Source organism: Panthera leo, chromosome C2 (assembly GCF_018350215.1).
Source record: "Panthera leo isolate Ple1 chromosome C2, P.leo_Ple1_pat1.1, whole genome shotgun sequence".
NCBI lineage: Eukaryota > Metazoa > Chordata > Mammalia > Carnivora > Felidae > Panthera > Panthera leo.
Window position 1 is genome coordinate 66,277,473 of NC_056687.1, and position 16,204 is coordinate 66,293,676.

The 16,204-nt window shown below is 37.5% G+C and overlaps 1 protein-coding gene across 7 annotated transcripts in view; it reads left to right on the forward strand.

The window, feature by feature from the left end:
* Positions 1 to 16,204, forward strand: part of GTF2E1 (general transcription factor IIE subunit 1) — a 44,738-nt gene that overhangs the window by 11,280 nt on the left and 17,254 nt on the right. For all 7 annotated transcript variants that reach the window (XR_006207013.1, XR_006207012.1, XR_006207014.1 and 4 more), the window contains exon 3: positions 12,081 to 12,282. Coding sequence is in view for 2 of the 7 variants with exons in the window: in XM_042954711.1 (XP_042810645.1) it covers positions 12,081 to 12,282 (202 nt within the window). In the remaining 5 variants the exon portion in view is untranslated. The remainder of the gene's footprint in view (positions 1 to 12,080; positions 12,283 to 16,204) is intronic.

Below are 16,204 nucleotides of genomic sequence, written 5' to 3' on the forward strand. Positions count from 1 at the left end.
GGCAGAGGGTCCAAAGCGGGCTCTGTGCAATGGCAGACACCTTGATACAGGGCTTGAACTAATGAACTGAGAGATCATGGCCTGAGCTGAAGCTGGATGCTTAACCGACTGAGCCACCTAGGCGCCCCAAGGAGATAAATTAAGTGTTTGAATTAGAAATAGTTTGGAAGCCCCTATTACTGAATTTACCTAGAGACTGAGAATCACATTTTATTTATTTATTTTTTTATTATTAAAAAAAAATTTTTTTTTACATTTATTTATTTTTGAGAGGTCACAAGTGGGGAAGGGCAGAGAGAGAAGGAGACACAGAATCCGAAGCATGCTGCAGGCTCTGAGCTGTCAGCACAAGAACCCAATGTGGGGCTCGAACTCACGGACTGTGAGATCATGACCTGAGCCAAAGTTGGACGCTCAACCAACTGAGCCACCCAGGCACCCCGAGAATCACATTTTAAATAAACTTTTGAATAAATTAAAAAAAGAATCTTATAACTATGTATATAATACGTTTTTAGAAATAGGAATTTAGAGATTAATTTTTCTGGCTCAACTCATCTAATGATGTGTGTGTGGGTACACTTACACATGCTTGTGCTGTACTCTAGGGTTTGGAGGATCTTACCAAGTAATAAATCTGGGGCTGTATAGATTTCTAGGATGTTGTAGGTTGAGTATCAGGAAAGAATATTCAGCTTGTTTTGTGTGGCTCCATGAAAATAGAGATACATTAGTATTAATAGTGTTAGAAGAGATGGATTAGTGTTAAAGGAGTCTTTAATAACTAACTGTAAAAGAAAATAAGTGTCTGGTAAATAACTCTTAAAAACAGCTACAATGTTCCACTGTCTCTGGTCACTTGGAACATCAAGTAAACTCCATATCTGCTTGGGATCTTCATATATAAATTTGGGGTTAAATCGTGAGTCCTTTCTTGCCTTGTGACTGCAGGTAAAGCTTTTTGGTTTATAAGCAGATCAGTTTCTTGATCCCCATATCATTAAAATTCCTCAATTTCCTTAACCAATATTTTTCAACTGTTAGGGTCCTGTATTTGTGAGACTCCTTAAGACTTGTTAATGATGTTTATATTCATACAGCAGGCTACTTTTTCCTGTCCTTACTTCTTTCTACTTAGGACAGGAGATGTCTTATAAGCAGTATTTTCAATTCCTGAAATGCTAATAACACAACCACACACACACACAAATATTTCTAGGATTATTTGACTCATTTGCTGATTTGGAATCTTGCCCAGGACAGTTTCATTAGAAAAGCATACTGGAAAACTCAGAAGTGTGGATTTGTTTTGGGTAAGGGGAGGCGATTATTAAGTTAAAAAATAAAAGCAATTTACAGAAAGTTACAAAAGATAGTAAAGAAACAAGTGTCTTCTCTCTTTTACCCTTCTCACCTCTTCAAAACCTTTAGGTCTGATTAAAAAAAAAATTATGTTGCTTTGATCATGAGGCTTTGAGGGCTTTTTTCTTAAATAAAACTTTTGGTGAGTTGTATCCTTTTTGTATTTTGATGCTGATTATATGCAAGCTAATTTGTGAAAAGTTGCACTTTAGTTTGATGCTGGCATATAATACCCTATTGATTATGGTCTTTCAAAGAATTGTATCAAAACCACAGATTTTTTTGCCTGCTCACTGCATGTTGAGATGGATTCGATTTAAGCCTAATTTAGATAATTTATTGCAGACTTTAGTATTTATGTAAGTACTATACTTCAATTTGCTGTTTTCCCTCCCAGGCATAGTATATTTTTTCCCCTTCATAGTGAGTTCCAGAATCTGAGAATATTGTATGATTATACCAAATCTACAAGTGCCCATTTATGGAAGGACAGAAGCCAGTTTCATTGATAAGTTGAGTTATAGAGTGTGGGGTTTTACTAGATACATCACAAATATGTTTGAATTTTTCTTCTGAATTAAAAAATTTGTTAAAATTGCTTTTTTTTTCTTCTGCATGCAAAGCAGTGAGTATTTTACAGCGTTAATACATGTTCTGCAGTGAATTGTTAAAGGATAGTTTTTTAAGTACCTTTTTATTAAAGGTCAAATAATTATAGGAAATATATAACTATGTTCTTGTTATGTCTGTTGCTATTTTATAATAGCAGTTCCTTTTTCCATACATTTCCCCTTGCCCAATTAAACTGAAGAAATTTGCTTTATGAAATAAAGTTTAGAAATTAGAATAAAAGGTGATTTTTGAGACTAGCATTTTAATGCATTTGCCTCTGAATATTTTGAGTTATAAAAGTTATAACAAAGGACTTGATGCTTTCAAAGAATAACCCAAGAGTGTGTGACTTTTGCATATTAGTTAAGAGGGAGTTGAGTGTTTTGGAGGATTAAAAATAACATTTGTTTCCTTCTAAAAATACATAACTAATATGTTAATGTAAACATATTAAGGATCCAAATAGTAGAAAAATATGTCAAATAAAATGGCACATCTAGGTTTTCCACTCTGTGCGCTTCCACTCAACCCAGTCCCCACTCACACCACCTTTCATTGTGTTAACAACTTGTTTTGTGGTTACCCTTCCAGTTCTCCCTCACACCCCAACCCCACCTGACTGCCTCAACCCCTTTTGAAATGTAAGAAAGCAAAGTGATTCTTTTTTTTTTTTAAGTGATTAAGTATGTTGTCGTTTTAACAGCTTATGGTTAATAAATATTGGTCAACTTCTGATAGTATTGTCAGGGTTTTTTAAGATACTTACTACATTGGGTCCTTTTGCAAAATTAGTGTGTTCAGTTGCCATGTCATTTTCATAAGTTTTGTTTAGTTTCTTTAAGCAATGGCTATAAAACAGTGAAATGACAATGTTTTAGGATTCCAGAGTCTTGAGTTCTAGTCTTGGGTTATGTTAGTAATTATTAGCTTGGGTGAATCCTATAATCATTCTAGGCCTTTTTTTTTTAACATGTGGAAAATGGTAAGTTCAGTCTTTTCTATACCATATATAGTTGAGAAACCTCTCAACTCTAATTTCAGAGCACCCTTTGGTTTGGAGAATAGTTGATATTTAAAACGAATTTTTTTTTAATGTTTATTTATTTTTGAGAGAGAGAGACAGACAGAACGCAAGTTGGGGAGGGGCAGAGAGAGAGGGAGACACAGAATCCGTAGCAGGCTCCAGGCTCCGAGCTGTCAGCACAGAGCCTGACATGGGGACTCGAACTCACGAACCGTGAGTTCATGACCTGAACCTAAGTTGGACGTTCCACTGACTGAGCCACCCAGGTGCCCCGAATAGTTGATATTTTAAAGTATATAGAGGCTAGGGTTTTATCATTTCTTTTAGAGGATAATGTTGGTCACTTTGGGTTAATTTGAAAGCCCTTGGTTAAGAATTGAAACTATTGGTTATAGTAGTGTTCATGTAGAAAATATGCTTTGTTTATGCTATCTTCAGAAACACTTTATGGCATAATGGAGAATAATATTTACATTTTTTGTCAGTTTTATTTTCCCAAGCTTCCAGTTCACTCCCTTTCCCCATGCATACTTAATCCATAAAATATTCAGTGGGAAGGGAAACTGCCCAAATATGCTTCCTAAGGTATATGGTGGTTGGACTCTTACACTGTGGTAGAATTAATCCCATATGTTAGTGATATGTCTTGAAGTTTTGTAGTTTCCTCTTTATCTCACTAGTTACTTGGTTTTAACATGGAACTGTTAATTGCCCCTTATTTTATTTTGTTTTTTCCTGGAAGTTTTTTGAGTGAGAAAGGAGTTTATTTAGTTTTTTCACAGGATTGTCCAGAAAAGTTATCTTAGCCATTATCTCTTGCTTAGATTTCGCACCATTCTTAGTCTTCTTGCTTTCATTCTTGCTGCCCATTTGGACTGATTGTCATAGTAGCCAGCGACCCTTCTTAAAAAGCATATTAGACTCTATCACTCTTCTGTTCACAACCCTCCAAAGGCTTCTCCCCTCATTCAGAAAAGTCACAGTCCTTAACACAACTTACTTGCCTTTTTCATGCTATTTTCTCTTGCCAAATATCTGCATGACTGGCTGGCTCCATTACATGTTTCAAACCTCATCTCACTTGCTGTATCAGAGGGGCCTTCCTCAAGTTTCATATGTAATAGAGCATACCCCTTTCCATTGCCCTCCTTTATCTTTATCCTCTTTTCTTGCTTTTTCTTTATTATACTTATCAAACCTCATGTTATTTATTATTTTTTTTTGTCTTGACTAATTCCTCACTAGAATGTGAGCTCTACAAAAGCAGCTTCCTAGACTTAGGAAGGCCAAAAGGTAGGAAATCTTTTGGACATCAGTCCCACTGTGCTGGGGTGAGGGCTGTGTTGTGAGGGCTGTGCACAGCAGATACCTACCTGATTTCTGTTTCCTTGGCCAGTCTTGAGGATTTGCAACATGACTTGCAACATGACTAGCCCCTTGAGGGCTGCAACATGACTCCTGCTTCAGTACTGCAGCACCTGTGCTATATCAAAACAATTGGACTTCAAAAAAAATTTTTAATAGAAAAATGGCTGAATAATATTCCAGTTGCAATTAATACCATGGCAAATCTTTGACAGTAAATTCTGGGCATTAAACTGATGATGTATACCAGAATGAAGAAGGAAAAAACATAATCCTAAATAATGTCTAATTGTTTAGGGAGTTGACTCATATCTTCTGCCCTTTTCCTCAATTATGATACATTTCCAAAACATTTTCTTTTTTTCAGACTGAGGAAGATAAACATTTTTTTCACTTTGGTTTTATTTGTATTTACTGTACCCTTAGTTGAATACTCACATAATTAAAATAAGTATGATGTTTGCTAAAATGAGTAATGTGTTGGAAGCAGTTAAGTGGAAGACGTTGGCCAGCATAATAAATTTTCTCCTGTGTTGAGCAAAAGAAAAACGTTGTTTGAATTTTGTTGAACTTTATTGTTTGTTTTTTTTTTTTTTTCTTTTTGTTCCCAGCCCTTCTCTCCCCTCCCTAACCCTTTCCCCTGCCCTCAATTCATATTTGTTTTTACATTTTGTTATTTTGGGAGAAAGTTAAAATGATATAAACCACTTCTTTCCCTTCTTCCTCCTCCTCCCTCTCATGCCCAGTTAGGTCTCCATTTCTTTTCTCATTTTGGGGTGATAACTTCATTAGAAGAGCCCTGAGTCATAGAATTGAGTCATTCATGTACTACAAAATAGACAACCCTAAAATATAGTTTTGAAATATCTATTTGTAAAAGACCTTTTTCCTCCCTACTTTTGATTCCTATTAGTTATCTACAACTGGATGTGTTTTGATTCTTTGGTGAAGCTGATGCATTAAGACTCAGCTGAGTAGGGGCACCTGGGTGGTTCAGTCTGGCTAAGTGTCTGACTTCAGCTCTGGTCATGATCTCACTGCTCGTGAGTTCAAGCCCCGAATGGGGCTCTGGGCTCTAATTCTGTGTCTAGGGCTGTCTCTGCCCACCCCTGCTCGCGCTCTGTCTCTCTCAAAAATAAACATTAAAAAAAAGAAAAAAGAAGAAGAAAAAAGACTCAGCTGAGTAAGTGCTTAGTATGTGATAGGCACTTAATGTTTGCTAAATAAATTATTTGTTACAAATCTTCTCTCCTTCTGTTTTGTATTTTAAGAAATTAGAGCCTATGTATGTACCTGGAGGAAGTTTGCTAAATTGTAGCCAGCGGGGATAATAGAAGGTAGGGAAAGGGACACGTAATTCAGGATGGTGAAGTACATTTAGTTTTTTGAGTCAGAGATTTATATTTGAATCCAAGCTGAGTGATTTTTATTTTTAAGTTATGACCTGGTAAACTTGAGACTCTGAGTCTTTATTCCCTCATATGTTCTATTTGGATAATACTATTGTCACAGACTTGGCTGTGATGAACACATGGGAATATTTGTGAATAGTTGTCTTTGTTCTTTTGTGGTTTCCAAGAGTAGATGATCAAATGTGTTATCACTGAACTCTTATTTTTCTCCTAATCCCATCATTTATCATGCTTTGCCTAAGAGTCTTTGAGGACTCATTTCACCCTCTTGCCACATTCTTAAATCTTGCTTGCATGTTCCCTCTTATGTAGCTTGGTTTGCTGTTGCCAATTTTTGCCTTGGTCTTGAAAGGAAAGGTGGTGCAGAGCTCTGAGTTTCAACTTGTTTCTTCTCTCACGCTTAAGTAGTACCTTCTGTGCACACTACATAGTGCAGAGTGGTCCAGTTACAAGAAGAGTTGGGTATTTATCATATTGATTATTTAACAGCAGCTCTCCACCAGGAGTATGTGTTAAAATTCCTTGTGGAACTCTTAAAATTTATATTCCCGAGCACACTCCAGACCTATTGAGTCAGGATCTCTTGGCAGAGCCTGGGTATTATTTGAAAATAATTATTATTTAAAAATAATTTTTATGTTAACAGTTAAGAACTGGCTGCTTGTTGGAAGACCATCTCAAGCCACTAAGACAGATCAATATTTATAAATGTTAGTTTTGACGATCTCATGTTCTTTCCCAAAATCTTTTGATCACTTTCCTATTACTCAAGAATAAAGTCATAATGAAGCTTGACGTTTAAGATTCACTATGACCACCCTAGTTTATCTTGTTAATTCTGTTTTTTACCATTCTTCTTATTACCTCTATTCCTAACTATACTGAAACTACAGTTAAGTATTATTTTCAACTACCTGATTCTCTTATGATCTAGAATGTCCTGTTCTCCTCCCCTTCCCTTGATCTCTGTAACAATTGCTTTTCTTGTAAATTCTCCTTAAACGGTCCACCTTCCATTGTGCTCTCAGCTAGAAGTCATAGTTCTTTGAACTCCCGGACACTTAATGTGCTTTATTTTCACACTGATCCCAGATGTTTATCTCCAGATATCTTTCATCTCTACTAAACTTTAAGCTTCTTGAGGGTAGATTTTGTGTCAATGTGTGTTTACCACCACCCACTCAGAAATACCCTTCTACTAAGTGTACTAAGTAACCCCCCACGAACCTCCTCCACTGCCGCCTCTGATTTTTGGAAAGTTGATTTGCATTTTTTAATGTGTCCTGAAATTTATAAAAATGCTGCTGGTATGTTAAAGTAGTCTTAAGTCTTTTCCCATAAAATACAGAATTTCTTATTTTTCTTCTTGGATGCCAGACCTGGCTTTTGACAGTCTGGTTCTTGTTTACAACTGTGTTTTTGTGGTAAACATAGGACTCAAGATGTCAGGCCAACTCTTCCTCTTGTAATGTTTTCAGACATGATAATTGTTGGGAAACAGTACTTCATGATTTTGTCACGATATGCATGTCTTCCAAGCAGAGGTACCAACCGCCTTTTTTTGGGACTATCTTTTCCATGGATGTTTATATAGTGAGCAGCCTTGGAATATATATTGCTTCTCTCCTTAGCAAGGGTAAGTTTGCTTATTGTTCAGAATAATAAAAATAGAGTCTTTCTCCACACCATGCTTTCTTAGTGTCCAAGATAATAAATATAGCATCACCCTCTAGAGCAGAGGACAGGCATGTTTTTGCCCAATATAAAATAGTTCAGGAACTTCCGAGTCTCCTGTAACATAACCCACTGCCTGTACAGTTGTCACCTGGCCCTCTTTGCGTCACCCAGTGGGAATTGGGGCTCAGGGAATTGGCACAAAAGCTGACACTGGCTATTGCTATTGCCATGAGTAATAAAGTTCTTTGTTTCTGACCTAGAAGTCTTATGTCTTTCTCCAGCATCCATGAAACCACAGGGTAACTTGGTACCTTACAAGTAGGGTAAAAATCTCAGATCTTCCACAGTTCTCGACAGTAATATAAAAGCCACTCTTTTCAGAACTGCAAAATAGCCCTGCTGTAAATAACTCTTGTTAAATCTTGGTTTCAATTAAGCCTGGCTCTGGAAACTTACCTGGATGAGGCTAGAATTCCTTATGGCTACATACTATCTTCTCTTTCCCCCCATTTAGGGGGGTTAAAAGACTGTTATTCTGAAATTATATTCTATAACCGTAATCTTTTTTTCTTTCTCTTTTCCCCAAATAAAAGCATTGCTATTTTATATGGAGGAGCTACACTGACAAGCGTGTTGATTTGTTTACTTAAAGCTGAAGTTTGGAATATATATGCTGTCTTCAAAAGAAATGGGATATTTGTGAGGATTTTTTTAAAAACTGGTTGTAACATGATAATTTTAATGATAAATAATCTAATAAACTAGATAAATAATATGTGTTGGATGGTGACAAATGTTAAGGGGAAAAAAAAGGATAGGGCATGGGGCGCCTGGGTGGCTCAGTTGGTTAAGCATCCGACTTCAGCTCAGGTCATGATCTTGTGGTTTGTGAGTTTGAGCCCTGCATCGGGCTCTGGGCTGACAGCTCAGAGCCTGGAGCCTGCTTCGGATTCTGTGTTTCCCTCTCTCTCTGTCTGTCTGTCTCTCTCTCTCTCAAAAATAAACATTAAAAAGAGAAAAACAATAAAAAAAAAAAAAGGATAGGGCAGTGGTGAAATGTTAGATACAGTTGGCTAAGGAAGGCCTCACTGAGGTGACGTTTAAGTAAAGAACTGAAGTTAAGTTAGGAGACTAGCCATTTGACTATGTGGAGGGAAAACATTCCCAGCAGAGTAAACAAAGTGTCTGGTGCAAGACATTGAGGAGGCTGGGTAGTGATGCTTTGAAGACATACATTGAGAGGATTTATAGTGTTCCCATTTGTCTTAAATGTCTTTCTGCGCCACCAGAGCACTTGCTTTTAGGTTTATCTGTTAGGTACTTCTTGACTTATGGAAGGGGATTTTTTCCTTTAAAAGTATTTTTGAAAGCTACTGAATTAGATGATTTTTCTGCAGTATTCTCTAGTTCTCAGTGGCGGTCTCTGTAAGTGCCAGTCTTTCAACAGTGATGGAAGTCCTACTTCAGTGTGTTTTTTCCCCTTAACTTTTGTTTTAAATGTTTATTTATTTTTGAGAGAGACAGAGTGTGAGCGGAGGAGGGGCAGAGAGAGAGGGAGACAACAGAATCCAAAGCAGGCTCCAGGCTCTGAGCTGTCAGCACAGACCCCAATGTGGGGCTTGAACTCACAGACTGCAAGATCATGACCTGAGCTGAAGTGGGGCACCCAACCAACTGAGCCACCCAGGTGCCCTGAGTGTGGTTTTCTTTTTTTTTTTAATTCAAGAATTTGAGAGCTGATTTTAGACCTCACTTAAATGATTTTTCACTTTCACATAGTTTATATTTATATTTCCGTTGAAGAGAAGAGGCTGAGGCAGCCAGGAATAGTCAGAGAATAAGAGAGCATACCAACTAAAACCTCTCTAGCTAAGGTTACTCATTATCCTTTGTTACTAAATGTAAAAGCTGGTTTTCTATTCTTGTTGATCTTGAAAAATTAACACCATACCATTTCCTCCTTGAAACACTGTCCTGTCCCTCTGGTTGTACCATTTGTCTCAAGGCTTCTTCTTTCCTTGGGTTTATACCTTGACTTTCTATGCTGCTCCCTCCTATTACGCTTTTTGGCTACTCAGGTCTGCTTAATGGCTTTAGTTACCTCCACGTTGTTGATTCTCCTGTCAGAATTTCCAACCCCCATTCTTGAGCTCTAAGCAGTTATTATAAGTTGGCTTCTAACATATCCATTTTGGTGGCCATTGGTATATATGGATTCAGATATAAAAAGCAACTTTTAATCTTTTCCCTACAAAGCAAAAAAAAAACCTGTTCTTTCTCTCTTTCTTTAATTGGTAAATAGTATCCTTGTCTAGTTACTTAAGCTAGAGTCTTTATTCTGGTGTCCATTAGTCAAAGACCATCAGGTGCACACCCATAGGTAAACAAAGTTGGGTTTATTGATGCTTTCTGTAGCAAGGGAACCCATACATCATGAGGAACCTTGGGGTGTCTCAGTAAGACCAAGCTGGACAGACTTAGAGAATTTGGGTTTTTGTTAGGTAATTTGGGGAGGATTAGGGAAATGGTGGGGGTTTGCTTTGCTTTGGGTGCTGTTAAAGAGTAGGGATAATTCTCCTGTGATTGGGTGTCTTAAGAAATCTTTTCTAGGAGAAGAGGACAGGGTGAAGCTAGAAGTGTAATTGGTAAAGAAGCATTCATTCATGTTAGTGGGATTTTTTTATGGTTGTACAGAGACCTTGCTTTTGTCTGTACTCAGACAGACTCAGACTCAGACAGGCTTGGTTTTGCCTCACTCCCATCATGGACACAGAAGACCTTGTCTGATGTTGGTGATCTGTGAGATTCTGTTTGACAGAAAAATATCACAACCTAGCTATGAGTGCTAGGCCACGTCCCAGCTGTGAGGAGCTGCTTTTGTTTCTCTTTCTCATTTATTTGGAATAGATGTAAAAGATCGGGTACCATTTTGGCAGTAGGAAGATGGATGAAGAGTATTTTAGACAGGGTATGTGAACAAAGAATTTACATGATATTGGCTGTTTGTGTGTGAGGAGCAGCAAAGAAACTTATTCTACTTGAAATATGTCAGTAGGATCTAGTGTTATGTTGAGGCAGAGATGCCTAGTTTACTTATTCCTTACCAGGAAAAGAGGGGTTGGAGGGGGTTATGTATCAATCACATACAGAGCTTTTTAAAACTAAATGTTTGTGTACTTACTGTGCACCAGGCACTAAGGACATAGGTGATCTCTCTTAATCCCTCAAGTAAATTGGGTTAGAAATGAAGGATGCATATCTCTGGCTTTGGGAATAAGAACCAAACTGGAGATCCAAGTGGGATTAGTGGTGTGGACTGTTATGTAGTGTAAGAGTATAAGTTTCAGCATAATAGTTTGGGTTTGAATCCTGCCCCCTACACACAATTAGTAGTTGTCTGATCTTGAGCGAGTTACTTAACGCCTTAGAATCTCTGAATTTTAGATTTAAATGGGCAATAATTACACTAGCCTTACAGTGTTGGCAATAATTTAGTAAGTACAAGGTATATACAACAGCTGCTGTAACTACTTTTATTGGCTGTGTGACTTCAGACCAGTTGCAAAACTCCTCAGAACCTCAGTTCTGATATCACTTTAGAGAATTAGTATAAGATCAAAAAGTGTACACGAAGCATTTTATATACAGAAAGCACTATACAAATAAAATAAATATTAATGTCTAGGATATCATCTCTCAAGTGTTTGAATTTACTTGGCAGGTCAAGGACTGTGGTTGGGGTTTGATGTTTTGGGGTCAAATTATACAAGGTTTGAGTATTAGGATGAGAAATTTAGATTGGATGCTGTGGACTTTAGAAATTCAGACACTGGATAGACTTTAAGAAGAGCAGGGGGATGAGAGGACAAAAGTGGTGGCATAGGACAAAAGTTCTTGGAGTTGGGAGAGCCAAGAACGTGGGGGTGGGGGTGGGGGGGGCCAAAGACCAGATCAAGGCAGCTATTTCAGGCTGAGTAGTGGGGGCCTAGATTAGTGAAATGACAGCAGAAATGAAAAATCTGAGATGTTCTAAGGAATTCTAAGGAATTACTACTAATTTAGTTACAAGTTCAATGTGAGGGATATAGAAATAAGAAAAATAAAGACTTCTCGAACTTTAATTTGGAAAGGGATAAGTTAAATTTGTTAGATATAAATGGTTAGTAAGTTTGAAGAAATAGCCTCTGACAATGTACAGAATGCCTAGAGACTTGGCTTTAGATATTTACCTGGCTTTCCTCATAATGCAGGCCCCAATTTGTAATGTGCAAAAGGAATGCTGTTGGAGAAGGGTGCAGGTTTCAGTGGTCAGTTGTAAAGATTTTGGTTTTAAGTTAAAATAAGTGTAAACATGTTAGAAATATGATTAAAAACTTTGCTGTGCTGCATTTAAAGGTGAAATTACTTTAAAATGGATTTTAAAAATATAGATGGAAAGATACATGATAAATGTTGATTGTAGAATCTCAGTGGGCACGGGGATGTTCACTATAAAATTCTTTCAACTTCTCTGTATTTGAAGGTTTTAATAATAACATGCTAGAGGGGGATGGAGGTATAAACTGTTTGCTAAAGGCTAGTCTTGAGAATTTATCTTGCCTGACCTGAGACTTTTGTTTTCTCTGTAGGAACTTTCCGCTGTACTTTTTGCCATACAGAGGTAGAAGAAGATGAATCAGCAATGCCCAAAAAAGATGCACGCACACTTTTGGCAAGATTTAATGAACAAATTGAGCCCATTTATGCTTTGCTTCGGGAAACAGAGGATGTGAACTTAGCCTATGAAATACTTGAGCCAGAACCCACAGAAATACCAGCCTTAAAACAAAGGTGAGTGAATGTAGGCCCTGTGCTCTTATGAAGAACACTTATAAGTTTGCCCTTGTTTTAACCACCTGTACTTTGGGGAGCAGAGGTGAGTAAGTAATCTACCCAGGAGACTAAAGACGCATTAAGACGCGTTAACATAGATTCTCAGCTCTACCACATTTGTCTTATTGTGACCGTGATGAAAGTTGTTTGTACTGAATGCAGAGCAGTGTGGGCCTTAGGCAAAATCTTTAAATAGTCAAGTTTGACTTAAGCTATTCACTCGGCTTTGACCTGCTGCAACTCAGCCAGTTGTTAGCTAATCCTAAATTGGTGGTGCCTCTTGGGGATATTTGAATTTTCCTAGCCAAGTTCTGAAGGATGAAGTTCTTTAAAGAATACAGCATTTGTTTTTTCTTTTCTTTTTCTTTTTTTTTTTAAACTTTTTAAAATATTTATTTATTTTTGAGAGAGAGACACACACAGAGCACGAGAAGGGGAGGGGCAGAGAGAAAGGGAGACACAGAATCTGAAGCAGGCTCCAGGCTCTGAGCTATCAGCACAGAGCCCAATGTGGGGCTCGAACCCACGAACCATGAGATCATGACCTAAGCTGAAGTCGGATGCTTAACCGACTGAGCCACCCAGGTGCCCCAGCTTTTTTTTTTCTTTGAAGCATTTTAACCATACATTTCTTGCCTTCCTTAGTTTTCAATGCAACTTCTTTGAAAGTAAAGTATAGTAGGTGTAACATATGAGATAATACCTTCTTTTTAATGTGTTAATACTTTTTACTGTGGCTCCCTGTTTTTATTAGTATGCCTTAATGTTTGAATTACAGAAGCAACCTTAGTTTTGGCATACTACAGAAAGTGGTTTATATTCTTATAAGAAAATCATAAATGTGAATTGGAGTTAGGGGGTGTTTTCCTACTCTACCACATTTCTTTCTTCTTTCTAGTGTCCACCTAAGGGCTTAAGAGTTTATACCCTTGCGTAGCAATTATAACTGTATGCTGTTCAGGAGTGCTCTCAGTATTTTATATGCTCTGGTGCTAATGTTATAGAAAAGCCAGTTCTGGAGTCCTGAGCAAATTGAGTTTCTTTTGGATCGTTAAAAAACAATCCAATTGTATAGAAACTTTAGTATTTATATGTTGTTACTAATTTTCTAGTCTGGCATCATGGATCAGTTAGGATGCCTTTACCTGTGATTATGGAAAACCAAACAAAAAGTAGCTTGAACAGTAAGAAAAATCTGTCTAGTGTGACCAGAAGTGCTGAGGTAGTACAGTTCAATTAATTTCACAGCTCAGTTATATCCTCAAGGATCTATGTTTATACTCTGCTGTACTCGGCCTATTGGTTGTCCTCATGGAACCATGAGGGGAGCTAGCCTAAGATGGCTGTGTCTTTACGGGTATCACACGTAGAAGAAAATGTCCAAATGTAGAAAGAGAGACTGTTTCTTCCTGGTGTCCTAATTTAAGATTGAAGAAGGCTTTCCCAGAGGACAACCTTCATCCTACTCTATCCTAACATCTCACTAGCCAGAATTATTTATATGTATATTTCTAAACCAGAATCTGACAAAGGTAGTGAGATCACATGATTGGTATTTAGACTAGTTAAGGTTTACCTCCTAGGGCTGGGGAAGGCTCCTGAGTCCTTTGGAGCAAACAGCCATCTGTATTTGAATAAGACCAATAAGCAAAGAGAGAAACCACAATTGGTAGGCAACTAGTATCATCCACATCACAGATAGCCTTACATTTTTGTTACTGGTCTTTGGTCTCTTATCAAGTATTTATTTTGTATATCTTTTTCTGTTGACTTCTGTAATACTGTAACTCTGATGTAGAAGCCTATGAGGCAAATTGATTTTGCAAAAGCATAATTTTCTAAGCCTGTGGGTTATTTCATGTTGAAATATACCTCAACATTCTCTAATTGTTTTCTACATAATGTAATTCTATCTGCAGATTATTCTTGTGCTTCCTCCTCTGAGTACAGTTATTTTCCTGTTTATGAAGATGCTTTCCCACTACAATAGCATTCTTTCACCACCACCACTGACATCATGCCTCTAATATTCCCCTCCTACTGCAATTCACCTCCATTCCAGGACATTTATTTAGATATCCCTCACTCCATACCAGAGACAAATCTTAGTGGTACAGTGATGCTAGAGGCCCAACAGCAGCTCTGTATCTAGTCACCTGGTTTCTCCTTAGGAATGATGGTTACTTCAGGGATGAAGAAGGATCAGGAAATAAAGGAAATAAATGATCAGGAAAGGCTCTCCAACAGGTTGGTCACTAGAGAAGAAAGGCAGAAATGGGGGCAGGCAAGAGAGATAGAATGGGATATCTGGAACTGCCAGCCAGAACTAAGTCCAGTTGTTTCCATGTGGTCAGGAGAAGGACCATTGGAACTAGGTTAAAAGGTGTTACCCTGGTGGAGATGGCCTCACCATGCATTTGACAAACTCCACTGCCTGGATATGACATCTTGAAAGGAGTATGGATTTAGCATTTCTGTACTGTAGGATCTGTTTTGGAGGATAACGGTTCTGTAATAGCTGTTTTGCCTTAGGCATAAGAAAAGAAACATCAGTAGAGTGGCATGAGCGCTCAGAGATGATAGTAATTCATTGATTAAAAAAAAAAAAAGACTTAATTTAGTTTGGTTACTGATCTGTAACCAACTAAATTCTAGCTTATCCCCATGTTAGAAAACCGAAGGCCCCTGTGAAGGGCTGTGGGTAGACTTAACCTAAGAGCTGATGGACGGTTACAGCCCTTTAGCAAGTCAACCCATTGGTGATATTTAAAGTCTTTCTGTCTTTCTTAAGTGGAATTCTTTTCAGTAATCTCTTTTTTTGTCATCTGTTACCTAACAGTCACCTTGAAGATCTTTAAAATTTTAGTTTGAAATAATAGTCCTCCCTCACCCGAGTGAGTTATATGTCTTGAAAGTTCTAAAATTTCTTAGATAATGTAAAAAGATTCAAAACTGAATTGTCACTTTTGTCATCTTTAAGTAGAATGTGTACATTTTTTCCATAGATGAAATTTAAATATGCAGAAGAGGTGAACCTACCTGTCTCATCTGGGTTTTCTTTAGTGTCACATTTGCTGATAATTTAGATTTGTCTGTAACTGTGGTGAAGGTAGAGATAAAAATCTGTAGTGTCAATTCTCCCTGGTTAAAAATACCTTTTAAACATTTTTTTCCAAATTTAAAAATTGGTTTAACTTGTGGTCAAATACTTCCTGCTTCAAACTGGAGTAAAACCAATATTTAGTTTCTACAATGAAGTACTGAAAACAAAGACTTTTTAAAAGTAATCTCCTGCTAATATTTGTTTTAAATGTCCTCTTCTTTTCCTTCACTCTTCTTGTTCTTCTCTACTCAAGTACTGAATACTTGTTGACCTTCAGAAGATAGGTTTCAGACTTAATGCTAAAGATAGAGCATAGATGAATACTATGTATTCTAGATTTTATAGCGAGAAACAATAGCTTCAGAAAGAGTAAATCATCTAAGAGTCTGGATGAAAGAGACAGATAAGGGCAGGGATATAGTTGGCCAGACCAGAGCTAGAGAAAAACTGAGTGGGTGGAGACAGAAAAGGCATAAGGCTACCTCAGGGAGGCACGTTTGGGACAGACCGGCAAAGTACAGCAAAATAAGGATTTTGGCTAAGGACAGAAGAGACATTAAAAGGAGTCCAGGAAACTAAGTGAGAAAGGAGAGGGTCAGAATATAGAGGGAGCACAGAAACATATAAATGAAGATCATTGTATTCAGAGAAGAGAGAAGAGATGAGAAAGGAAAGTATATGCACAAGGGAGACCAAAATTCAAAAAGCAACTTATATACCAGAGCAAGCAGAGTCAGATTATAGCGAAGGCAGTGACATAGCCTTTTAGAAGACAAC